Consider the following 13489-nt stretch of genomic DNA (forward strand, 5'->3'; position numbering starts at 1 on the left):
CCCACGTGTGCTGCCGCCGCTCTCTAGATACCAGCGGAGCTACGGCAGCCGCTTTCACTGGAGACGTAGTTGGTGGCAGTTCCGGCGCGGGTACCTCAGCAGCTCGGGGGTTCTTAGGGCGAAGCAAGGAGCACTGGTGGCCGCCCGGGGCGGAGGACCCGTGATCATGGAGCACCTCTTGCTGGAGGTGGCGGCCGCGCCGCTGCGGTTAATCGCTGCCAAGAACGAGAAGAGCCGCAGCGAGCTGGGCAGGTTCTTGGTCAAGCAGGTAAGAGAAGGAGCGGGAGGGAGTTGGGTCGCCCCCACCACCGCCTGGCGCGTGCCCCATGGCCCTGCGCGAAGACGCAGGGGACCGGAGAGCGGCGTCTTGTCACACTGGCCCGCTCCCCAAGGCTGGTCAGTGGCGGAGGCATCCGCGCCCATTTGAGGAGCCTGGAAGGAGCCTTTTGTTTTTCTGTGGGAGAGTCTTCCCTTCTCTCCACCGATTTATTTCCTTGGAGCACCCTGGCTGTGTGCGCCAAACGTGACCTTCAGAGAAAAACGTGGTTTGGGGGGTTTTTTTGTAATTGAGGTTGCGTGTTTGCCCTTTTGACATTTGTATTACTTAAGCCTGCCGAGTCCAGCCACCTCTGTTGGCTTGGCTGGCTGGATGTCTCCTTTCTGCCTTATTCTGACTTTTCTGCCCACTGACAAGTATTGATTGTATTCCTGCTGGGAGTAAGACACAGTTGTGGCACTTTGCGGATACAGATAAATTCGTTATGGTCTCTGACCCCCAGGTATTTCGTGTCTATTTTTGGAGACGCTCATAAACACAGACTACAACTGATGGGCCGAGCGAGACGGCGAGGGCATAATTCGTAAGCCATAGGGATTATGAATTAGTTTTCTGGAAAATGGGTGCTCTGGCCTGTTAAGAGCCTTCTCTCGTTGACCACCCGCTATCTGAGTTGAGGATCCTTATCACGCGTTTTTTCACCTGGCGTTTTTGTTTCCCCACCACACCTGTGAGCTTGAGAGTAGGGGGGAATTTTTTTTTTTTTTTCCCTAACTTCGGTATCTGGAACATATATATCCTATTGCTAAGGAAGAAACAGCAGTTTTTCGGGTCTGGAGAGGCCGGGAGCTAACAGAAGAGGCATGTCTGATGACAAATTGAACGTGTATAGCAAAGGGGAGGGAGTAGTGGAAGATATGCCTGGGGTTATCTGGCCTGTGATTTCCCCCAAGGAAGGGATCATTAACATTAACAGAGAGGTCTGGAAAGAAAACTTGAGTTTTGATGGGCTGGACTGATGAAAAAATCAATTTATATGAGCTGAGCTTGTGGTGACAGGCTCCTGAACTATGTATTATGGCTAGAAATATTTTTCTGTAAGTGGGCTTGCATTTGGAGCAGAGGTTCTGAAGCTGGGGATCATGGACCACTGACAGTAGGAGGTTTATTTATGGTTCTTCACAGTAATTGGATAGAAAATTAGTGCTTATGTATTGGGAGTAAAATGAGGAAATGATTCATAGCCTTTTAAAAAAAAGAGAATCAGATTTTGAAGTGTGGGAACCACTCAGGTAGATTCGGGGACTGTATATAGTAATGTTGAGGGACTTGAAAGCTACTAGAAAGTTCAGTTGAATTAAGATTCCGGCCACCTGTGCTTTCCATTTGTCTCTCCTCTGTCTCAGATTCTGTCCAATCTGGGAGATGTCTTTCAGGTTTGCTCCTTTCTATTTTCAGTAATGATTTCAAGCCTTTCACTCAGAGAAGAGTTGATTGTGTTGTCATGCTATGTTTCTCCTATTTGGAGAAACAGTGATTTTTACTGGAGAGCAAAGACTTTTTTTCCCACCACTGAACCTCGTGATTTTAGTTCCCCTGCCAGAGATTGAACCTGGGCCCTGGACAGTGAAAGCATGGAGTCCTAACCACTAGACCACCAGGGAACTCCCAGCAAAGATTTTGAAACCTTACTTCTCATGGAGTTTGGGATCTGAAGTAAAATTTTCAGATGTGCTTCCTTTGTTCTTCATCTCAGCTGGTGACACCCCCATCTCTGTCCAGTCACTTGTTACAGAAAACTGAGTGTCCTCAACTCTTCTCGCTCCTTTTCCGTCACGTATAGCCAAATCCTCCTGATTTTCCTTCCTTGGTATTGAATCTGTGTCTTTCTCTTCATCCTTACTACTACTAACATCCTACAGTTCTGACTCTTAATTCCAGCACGGGGGTTTTCTTTCTAGCACTATCAAGCAATTCTCAGACACCAGCTTGTGTCCTGCAGTTTAACTCAATTCTGATGCTGTTTTCCTGTGGAAAGCATCAGTTCCTTCAGAGTAAAGGCTTAGCCCTAAAAGACTTCTCCCACCCTCACCTGCTCTTCTGACCAGCTGGCCTATAAATTGGGGATTCCAAGAAATTCTTTCTTGGGTTTGATTAATTTGCTAGAGCAGCTCACAAAACTTGGAAAAATATTTCGTTTTTAGGACAGCCATCCCTGAAGCTCTCCGAGCCACATTCTTTGGTGTTTTTATGAAAGCTTCCTTCACGGGCACAGTTGACTCAATCTCTGGCCATTGGTGATTCAGCTCTTAATCTCTAGCCCCTCTGCCCTCCTCAGAGGTCAAGGCATGGGGATGAAAGTTCTAATCCTCTAAACACGTGATTGGCTCCCAGCTTAGCCGCTTTCCAAAATTCACTGTGTTACTGTAGCATATTTCTCTCACCACAGGAAATTCCCAGAGTTTTAGGTACTTGGACAGATGTGGAGTTTTGAAGACTAAGTATGTTTTTTTTTTCTTTTACTGTAAGTCACAGAATCACATCTTATGTCCTTGATCACTGTCTGTTGAGGAAGAGCAGAGTGCTTGAGAGCATGTATGGGTAGTGGGACTGAAGGATGGGTGCAGATCAGATTCTTTTTTCGGTTTTGTGTTTTGGCAATGCCTGTGGCATGCGGGATCTTAGTTCCCCTACCAGGGATTGAACCCACTCTCTCCCTTGGCAGTGAAAGCACAGACTCTTGACCACTGGACCATCAGGGAAGTCCTTCTCTTCTCTTTCCTTACTGTTGTTGTTTACTCACTAAGTTGTGTCCAACCCTTTTGTGACCCCCATGGATGGTCATAGCCCACCAGACTCCTCTGTCCATGGGATTTCCCAAGCAAGAATACTGGAGTGCGTTACCATTGTTTTTGGGGCGTTCTGCAAGTTGCTCAGCTCTCCTAAGCCTCAGTTTCTTGATATGCATTACGTGTGATAGTTGCTCAATAGTTACAGAGTAGTTAAAAGCAGAGATTCTGGAGCCTGGGATGCGATTCCTGGTTCTACTCTCAGCTTTATGACCTTATCCCTTTTTTTTTAATTTTTCAGTTTCCTTATCTGTAAAATGGGGATAATTTTACCTACTTCATGGATTGCTATGAGAGTTAGGTGCCTAGGGTACAGTAAGTGTTGTCTTTAAAAGTGGTTGCTGTTATTATTGCTATAAATAAGATTGTGGAATCTAGATGATGCATTTGAGGAGCTTACCACAGTGCCTGACCCACAGGAAGTAATCAATACATGTGAGCTACAGTTAGAACTTTTTAGAGACAGCTTTGAGATGTAATTTGTATGCCACATACTTCATCCATGTACGTGTGCAGTTCAGTGGCTTTTGCTCTGTTCACAGGTGTGTGCAGCTGTCACCACAGTCCGTTTTTGAACATTTCTGTTACTTCAAAAAGAAGCCCCTGTTCCTTTTAGCTATTACCTCCCACCCTATTCTGGCCACTTAATATAAGTCATCATTAATAAGACAAATCTGAATCTATCACTATTCTGTCTAAAAGCTCTCTGTTATCTCCAGAATCAAAATCTAAACTTTCTAAGATAGCATATGATTTTTTTTTAATTAAAAAAAAATCCTTTTTTTTCTGTTAATCTTATTTCCACTTTCTTTTTTTGAAGTGTTTTTTTCTGCCCCGTGCCTGGTGACTCTCAGCTCGGGGAATTTTACTGTCTGGGGCAAGTCTAGAGATGTTTTAAAAATTTTCACAACCTGTGATGGTGATATTATTGGCATGTAGAGCGTAGAGGCCAGGGATGCTGCTGAACATCTTTTTAATACACAGGGTAGCCTTCATAGCAAGGAATGTATCCAGCCCTAAATGTCAGTATTAAAAATTAAGAAAGAAACCTAAATGTGCATGGATCTGATAATAAAATACATGAATCAGAAAGTGATAGAAAAGGAAAAATAGACAACCCCAGTTATAATTGGAGAATTTTAATACTCTAACCTTAGTACTTGATAGTACAAATACAGAAAATCACTAAGGATACAGAAGGCCTGAACACTATCAACAAACCTGACCTAATTGGCATTAAAGGATACTGTGCCCAGTAATTCCAGAATATATGCTCTGCACATTTGAAACATTTACCAAGATAGATCATAAGATGGGCAATTAAACAAATACCAAGAAAGTTAGAAGAATTGAAATCATAGAAGGCATATTCAATTATCTCAATGAGATGAAATTAGCGGGGGAAACCCTCAAAATAATGCTGGGAAAAATCCCTCAGTTCATTTCAGTCCAGTTGCTCAGTCACGTCCGACTCTTTGCCTGACCCCATGGACTGCAGCATGGAAGGCTTCCCTGTCCATCACGAACTCCCAGAGTTTGCTCAAACTCATGTCCATCAAGTCGGTGATGCCGATCCTCTGTCGTCCCCTTCTCCTCCCGCCTTCAATCTTTCCCAGCATCAGTGTCTTTTCCAGTGAGTCAGTTCGTCGCATCAGTGGCCAAAGTGTTGGAGTTTCAGCTTCAGCATCAGTCCTTCCATTGAGTATTCAGGACTGATTTCCTTTAGGATGGACTGGCTGGATCTCCTTGCAGTCCAAGGGACTCTCAAGAGTCTTCTCCAACACCACAGTTCAAAAGCATCAATTCTTCAGCACTTAGTTTTCTTTATAGTCCAGCTCTCACGTCCATACATGGCTACTGGAAAAACCATAGCTTTGACTAGACGGACCTTTGTTGGCAAAGTAATATCTCTGCTTTTTTAAAATGCTGTCTAGGTTGGTCATAGCTTTTCTTCCAGGGAGCAGGCTTCTCTTAATTTCATGGCTGCAGTCACCATCTGCAGTGATTTTGGAGCCCCCAAAATAAAGTCTCCCACTGTTTCCATGGTTTCCCATCTATTTGCCATGATGTGATGGGACTGGATGCCATGATCTTACTTTCTGAATGTTGAGTTTTAAGCCAACTTTTTCACTCTCCTCTTACACTTTCATCATGAGGCTCTTTAGTTCTTCTTCGTTTTCTGCCATAAGGGTGGTGTCATCTGCGTATCTGAGGTTATTGATATTTCTCCCAGCAATCTTGATTCCAGCTCGTGCTTCATCCAGCCTGGCATTTCAAATGATGTACTCTGCATATAAGTTAAATAATATGTTAAATAAGGAAAAATCCCTGAATGTTAGACATTAAGTAAAAAAATTTAAAGAAGCTTATGATCAGAGAAGAAATCTCTGGGAGAATCAAGAATTTTGAACTGTGTTATGATTTAAACAATTTGTGGAGTGTAGCTACAATTAGAAGGAAATTCATAACGTGAAATATATGAATATAAGAAAAATATGTTTGAAATTAGTGATATTTCTTAAGCTTCCACCTTGTGAAGTAGTAAAAAAAAAAGAGGAAATTACATTCAAAATAAATAGAGGGAAGAAAATAATAAAGCTAACAGTGGAAATGAATGAAATAGGAAATGGATAAACTGTATAGGAAACCATTGGAACCAGAAGTTGATTCTTTGCAAAGGTTGACCAAGAATAAAAGTGAAAAATCCAAATTATTAGGAATGGAAGAAGGCCACCATTACAGATTTTAAAAAGACTAGAAAGATAAGTGACTAATACGAAAAATGTTATGCCAATATATTAGGCAGTTTAGATGATAAGGGTGTTGGAGGAATGCCAGTTAACAAAGCTTATTCAGGAAACAGAAAAACAAAGTATGGATAGAGCAGAACTTCCTCAAGCTTATTTATATAGAGGATCCACAGAAACCATCATGGTTAATACAGGAACAACCCTATTTAATAACGGGTAAAAGATTTAAACATTACATCACAGAAAATAGATGAGTGACACTTTATATTGTATACCACTCCACCTCCAATAGAATGGCTAAAATTAAGACTGATAGTACTGTGTATTTGTGAATTTATATAGCAGCTGAAGCACTGAGACGTTGCTGGTGGGGATGTGAAATGGTACAAATACTTTGGAAAACAACTTCTGGTAAACATTGAGTGTCTGACCCTTTGTGACCCCGTGGACTGTAGCCCACCAGGCTCCTCTGATCACGAAGTTCTCCAGGCAAGCAGAGTGGAGTGGATAGCCTTTCCCTTCTCCAGGAGATCTTCCCAACCCAGGGATTGAACCCAGGTCTCCTGCATTGCAGGCAGATTCTTTACCGTTTGAGCCAGCAGGGAAGCCCAAGAAATTTCTTAAATTTTTTTAAAATTAAAAATAAAAATTTAGACAATTCCCTGGTGTTTCAGTGGTTAGGACTCTGTGTTTTCACTGCTGAGGGCCAAGGTTCAATCCCTGATTGGGGACTAAGAGCCTCCTTGCCATGTGGCATGGCCAAAAAGTAAAAGTCATAAAAATATGTCTGTAAATGTTTTGTACATGAATGTTCGTGGTGGCTTTATCGAGGATAGGTGGAAACAGTGCAAATGGATAAACACATTGTGGTACATTCATACAGTAAAAAACTAGTAAGAAATAAAATGGAATAAGTTACTAATACTACATACAAGAACAGCTTTGGAACTTTGGGAAAAGTTACAGTATTTTTGAATATGGTATTTAGGTTGTGTTCCAGCTGTATTCTTATAGATAACCATTTAGTATCAAACTCTTTAGGCTGTAAATTCATAGCATTGGGCTTGGTAGGTCAGAGGGTATGCCCCTCAGGTAATTTAAACCCACTGTCACATTGGCTGGCAAGGGTTGTGCAGAACTGCTTATGCACTAGCAATATGAGACATTTTTCATACTTTTCAGTTTTCCTTTTTTTCCTGGACATTCTGGTCCCAAACACTAGAACTTTGTGGTTTATTTCATCTTGTATATCAAAGTGTGCCTGTCAGCTTTAGACCTGTCTTGTTTATTAATTAAAGTCTGATGTCTTCATGGGGATATATCTTCATTCATTTCCAGGAATTGATTTCTAATATCCTTTCCTCAAGAGAGTTGGCAGTTTTGCATACGAACTGTACTTTTTCCTCATCTAACTACTGTTTTCCCTCCAGACAAAGGAGTTGGGGAAGCACTGGCTTCCCTGGAAACTGTTATGACTCTGTAACAGATTCTTTTTCAAGGAAGCTGAAGCTGTCTAGCATTTTACCTGGAATCCTGATGTCGGTCCTTTTATCTCAAACCCCAGTGGGCTGAAACTTATTTGTTACAGCCTTTACGTTTGATTGGGGCTTTCCTTGTGTGGCTCAGCTGGTAAAGAGTCCACCTGCAATGTGGGAGACCTGGGTTCAATCCCTGGCTTGAGAAGATCTCCTGGAGAAGGGAAAGGCTACCCACTCCAGTATTCTGGCCTGGAGAATTCCATGGACTATACAGTCCATGGGATGGCAAAGAGTCAGACACAACTGAGCGACTTTCAGTTTACATTTGATTCACTAGTCCTATTGCAAAGAAACCCCACTGTGTTTTGTAAAATAAACTCAGTTACGAAGTCTGGAAATCGAATATAAGCCAGGACTCTGGTCTGTAGCAGACACTCATGAATTTGCTTTGCCTTTCTCAGGTGTGGACACCTCAGGATCGCCAGGGTATCTTGAACACCTTAGCACAGTTACTTCTGGACAAGGACTGCGCTGTGCTGATTGGCCGCCAGCTGCGCCCTCTCCTTTTGGATTTGCTGGAAAGGAATGCTGAAGCCATTAAAGCCGGAGGCCAGGTCAACCATGATTTACATGAACGGCTCTGTGTGTCTATGAGCAAACTCGTTGGTAACCATCCTGACGTCCTCCCGTGAGTAACAGCTTTATTCTTCATGTTTCTCCTTGAGATGGCAGACCCCACACTCTGCTGGAAGTAAGGAGGAGTCTGAGCTGAGATGAAGAGAAGAGGGGAAATACAGAAAGGGGAGAAAGGAGTGTTTTTAAAAATAGTCACAGAAGAAGCCATTTATCCAGCTCAATTCAGTGACCATTTACTAGGTTTGAAGTCTTGGCCATCAAGATAGGTCTGGAGAATATGACCAGGCCATCTCCCCTACCCTCAAGATTCTGTCATCTGGCAAGAAAGGCATATAAGATAGATTTAAATGAGTTTTAGCTGAGACTCTTACATCATCCACTTCAGCTGTGTGAGATTCTCGCTGGAGCAGCTGTGGGGGGTGGGTTACAAGATCTCTCATGTCTCTTCCCACTTTCTAGAAAGCTCTTCGCATCCAAAGTGTGATAAGAAGTTGTGTTAGAACTGGATTCTAATGTATTTCTCATTTCACCTCCTGTCTGTCCAGCTGGGGCTGGTTCACCCTTCCTTAGGCAATCTGGTGGTCTCTTGTTCCCATGGGGTCATCCCAGTGAGCCAAACTTAGTGTGGACGCCCAGTGGGCAGAGCGTCCCGCAGCCCAGAACTCCTCGTTCAAGCCGTCTTCCTGCCTCAGCTTCCAACTAGCTGGTTCTGTAGACACGTGCCACTGCGCCTGGTTTTCTCAAATTGATAGGTTTGTGTGGAATGGTCAGAAGAGGCAGCCACGTGAGTGTGAGTGAAAGTCGCTCAGTTGTGTCCAACTCTTTGCAACTCCATGGATAGTCCTTGGGATTCTCCAGGCCAGGACACTGGAGTGGATAGCCATTCCCTTCTCCAGGGCATCTTCCTAACCCAGGGATCGAACCCAGGTGTCGACGTTGCCGGCAGGTTCTTTGCCAGCGGAGCCACCGGGGAAGGCCGAATCAGCCGTATCCGTGCATCTGTCCCTTCTCTTCCAGACGCATCCCCGTGTAGGTCATTAGAGAGTATCAGACTTCCCTGTGCCGTGCAGTAGGTTTGTGTTAGTTGTCTGTTTTACATACAGTACTGTGTATACGTCAGTAGCAGTCTCCCAGTTTACCCCCCTCGACCTCCTCGCCCCCTTGGTAATCACAAGTTTGTTCTCTATATCTGTGACTCAAATTCTGTTTCGTAAATAGGTTCGTTAGTACCAATTTTTTTTTAGATTCTATATACAAGTGATATCACGTGACATTGTTTTTCTCGTATCTGACTTCACTCAGTGGAGCATTTCTTATTCGTCTTCATCAACATAATAAGTACCCTTTGGCTTTCCTGCAAGTATGATCTCTAGTCTGATCCTTTGATGAGGGAATAAGAAATGAAGACTTGAGGGAACCGTGATTTGTGTGAGTTTTTCTAAAAGAGGAGGGAAAAAATGGGCCTAGTTGTGTGAGGGAACTAAAACACACACAGCAGGGTTAAAGGTCACCATCATGCGTAGTGTCAGGAACCTGTTCTCTGGGCTGATTGAGGATCCAGACTGTGGCCTCGCTGGCTGCTTCCATCACTTAGGTGTACTTGACTGTGGTACTGTTTCACAAGATGTGCTGACTGTTCTGCTTACCCTGTAGGATTGACCTGTGAGTAATTGAACTCCCCCTTCTCTTAAGCCTTACTGGTAGAGTGCGTTCAGATTGTGTTTGAGAATCACTAAAATGATGGAGTAGCTACATCTGCTTCCCCATCAGCTTCAGTTTTATGTTCTTATTAAATGAATGTGAGGCACCACTGCTGTTTCTTCTCTTCCCTTTGCCAAGGCAGTAGGTTTTACTTATGCTCCCACCTTGTTCCAAAAATTACATGACGTGCCCGCTAGAGTAACTTAAAGACGAGCAAAAAAAGAAAGAAGCACCATGTGTGAATGTGTGTGAATGATGAGTCAGGCAGGACATACAATGAACTATAGGTCGTGGTGTGGAATAGGATTTTGATTTTTAGTTTTAAAAAATGTAGCTGATTAGTTTCACTTGCACTCTTAAATTTCTTCTGGAGGAAATTACCAAACGTATTAGGATTATACCTAATATATCTAGATAGGATGCAGTCATTCATTCTGTAGATAAATATAGTCTTCCCTTTGAGCTCTGGGATGGTGGGAGTGAGAAAGTCACACATTAGGAGTTTCTGTACTTGTAAACAACAGGATACAATATGTTAACAGAGGTGTGAGCCAAATACTAAAGGGGAGCAAGAAGTCATTAAATTAAGAAAAATGAGTGTGTTATCTCTTGGAAATAGAGAGTGTTTCCTACTGTCAAATTGTGGAGGAAGAGTAAGGAGGGAGGAATGAAGAGATGAGAGATGGATTGGGGATGAAAATCTATGAGAGAGACTGGAGAGGAGGAACCCAGTCAGGCTTCCTCTTACTGGAAGCCAGTTCACACCTCTTTCTGAGGCCAGGGCGCCTACCTCTGTGGAGCTCCCATCGGGTGTCTCAGTAGTAACAAGGTCTTTCTTTTTATTCCCTTGCTCGTGCATTACTGGCCCCTCCTCCCCCTCAGCTTTATTGAGATATGATTGACATAAAACATTTTTGTATCAGTTTAAGGTGCACGGTGTGGAGATCTGAGATGCGCATTGCAAGACATTTACTACAGTAACAGTTAACACAGCTGTTGCCTCACATGACTACCGTTCTGCTGTTGTTATTCATAACCTTCTGCATCTTCAGTCCTTCAGTGCATCTTTCACTCTTTGGCAGATCCTTTGTCGGGACTCTGAGAACACTCTTGGTCTGTTGATGCTTTCTCTATTCTGATATACTAGTTTTGGTTTCAGAGTTCTAATTTTAAAAAAATCATCCAGTCCTGTTCCTGACTTGGTTCCTGTGTTCCCAGGTTTCTTCAGCTGTAACTTTGTAAGTGGTTTCAGACGGTTAAGGTACTACATTATTGTTATTCAGTCACCTAGTTGTGTTTGACTCTTTTGCGACCCCAGGCTCCTCTGTCCATAGGATTTTCCCGGAAAGAATACTGGAGCGGGTTACCATTTCCTTCTCCAGGAGATCTTCCCGGCTCAGAGATCAAACCTGTGTATCCTGCGTTGACAGGCGTACTCTTTACCGCTGAGCCCCCAGGGAAGCCCCCAGTGTACCCGTTGTGTGTTGATGTTTTTTCCCCTTGAGTGTTCTCTCAGGAGGGCAACCTGATTTTTAAGTTCTGATTGTCCCTTACTCTTATGTTTTGCATCTTTTAGTTCTTTGCTTTTTGTTTTAGTTTGCTCTCCCCCTTTCTCTCCACTCCCTGGTTCTTGCAGATCCTTTTAACATGTAGTCCTTTCATCCATGGCTTGCAAATCTTGTGAAAGCTGTCTTTCATTAATGAAGAACAACCACCCCTAAATAACTTGCCCTAAATCCCCTTACTAGAAAGTGGCAGAGCTGGAATTCAGTCTTAGGTTTAGCTGCCTCCAAAGCCCACGCTCTTTTTTCCTACTTTGGTGCTGCCCACTTGTCCTCATTCATGTATTTGTTGACTGATTTATACAGAACTTGATCTCAACAGCATGTTAGAGCTAATGATTGTATTTATATTCCCAGGAGGAGAAGAATATGGCATTCCTCCTTTATATGTGGTTTCCTTATCAGTGGTTTCGTTTCCCATGGTTTCAGTTGCTAAAAGTCAACCATATCCAAAAAAACTAAGTGAAAAGTTGCAGAGACAGTTGATAAGCTGTAACTTGCCTGCGGTTCTGAGTGGTGTGATGGAACCTCGCCGTGTCCTGCCTGGAGCGTGAATCCTTTTTCTCTGGCACGTCCGTGCTCTGTTTGCTGCCCACCCCCCTGTCACTTAGCTGCCGCCTGGGCCATGGTGTTGAAGTGCTTCTGTTCAGGTAGCCTTTATTTCACTTAGAAATGGCCCCAAAGCAGGAGAGTAGTGATGCTGACAGCTTGGATAGCCTGGGGCTGATTTATGAATTAAACGTTATCCTAAGTATGTATGTACGGGAAAACACAGCGTGTACGGAGTTCAGTACTACCCATGCTTACAGGCATCCCCCGGGGTCTTGGATCACGTCCCCTGTGGACAAGGGGACGACTGTAACCACCCAGGTTGCTTTGGGTTTTGCACTCGGTTAATTCCGTGGCTTCGGTTTCTCATTTGCTGTCAGCTCGTCTGGACACGCGGCTCCACATCCGTGCTCTGTCTTTGATTGGAAGGAGCAGTGATGGGTGGGCCCAGCAGGGGTCTTCTGTGAACGGTAGCAGAGACAGTGCTGTCGGAGAGCGTGCCTCGTGCGGACACGACTGTGTGCATGCGGGCGGTCAGGCTGAAATCAGGCTCGCCTGGAACTGAAGGAGGAACCAGAAGTAGTCTTGCTTTTATACACCTCCGCTTGAAAGCTGCGCTCAGGAGTGCTGGAAAGTAGCACATACTTAATTGTAGATTTCCTTTCTCCCTCTGAGAACTCTGGTAGCATTCTTCTGAGAAAGAGAGTATCATCTTTTGATTACAGAAGCACCATATTCAAGTAACAGTCAGTATAAAATTATAAAAAGCAAAAGGTCCTCTCCACCCTGAAATTCTACTCTTCAGAGGTAATTTGGTATTATTATTAATTTGGTATTTTTTCTCCCAAATCCCTTTTCTTTTTCTTATTCTTACACCCATCTGAGAGTATGCAGGTTGATTTTTATGTGCATATATTTTAAAAATTGCTTTATTGAGATGTAGTTTATAGACCACAGAGTGTGCAGGTCACTGGGTGTTTGTATATTTGCAGATAGGTGCGACCATTACCACAGCAAAGTTTAGAACATCTGTGCACATGTTTTTAAAAAATAATTTTAATAAAATTAAAAAACATTTGGTTACATACTAATTCTAATAAAAATACATACTAGAATTTTTAACCTGCATCTTGTTTTTAAATTTAGTCACATATGGCCATCTTTGCCTCAGTATATGAAACTGTTTAAAAAGTTGTGTTGTATTTTATCACTTCTTATCCTTTTGTTGGGCAGTTAGGTTGTTTTCTGAATTTTTGATGTATAATAAGACATTGAACATCCTTGAGCATGGAAATTTTGTGGATCTGCTGTGGGTATTAGGAGTGTGGATTTTGGAACTGAATGGTGGTATCTTGGTAGTAATGTGTGTTTATATAGGCCTTCGGATAGTAAAGTAAGTAGATAAGCATTATCTTTTTTATCTTTGTACCGGGACCTATTCAGGCGCTGTTAGTTCCGTCTCAGGTCTTCAGAGGGGTTAGCTGAGTGAACTAAGTTGTTCTCAACGTCAGGGCCAGGACTGGACCCCAGGTCTTCCCTCTGGATGCGTGGAGTGTGGCAAGCTGCCCAAGTAAGTGACTCATCCAGGGTTAGATATTTAACAGGAATGGTGCTCCTCATTGCCTTTTAGACCTTACGGCTTTCAGTCTTATCCTTGGAAAGGGACCATTCTCCATATTCTCGAATA

The 13489-nt window shown here is 43.2% G+C and overlaps 1 protein-coding gene across 2 annotated transcripts in view; it reads left to right on the plus strand.

Moving 5' to 3' along the window:
- MDN1 (midasin AAA ATPase 1) overlaps positions 1-13489 on the plus strand; it is a 138352-nt gene continuing 124863 nt past the window's right edge. For both annotated transcript variants that reach the window (XM_070450115.1, XM_070450116.1), the window contains exons 1-2: positions 1-268; positions 7816-8042. In XM_070450115.1, coding sequence (XP_070306216.1) covers positions 167-268; positions 7816-8042 — 329 coding nt within the window. In that variant the 5' untranslated portion in view covers positions 1-166. The remainder of the gene's footprint in view (positions 269-7815; positions 8043-13489) is intronic.

This window comes from Odocoileus virginianus, chromosome 19 (genome assembly GCF_023699985.2).
Source record: "Odocoileus virginianus isolate 20LAN1187 ecotype Illinois chromosome 19, Ovbor_1.2, whole genome shotgun sequence".
In the NCBI taxonomy this organism is placed as follows: Eukaryota; Metazoa; Chordata; class Mammalia; order Artiodactyla; family Cervidae; genus Odocoileus; species Odocoileus virginianus.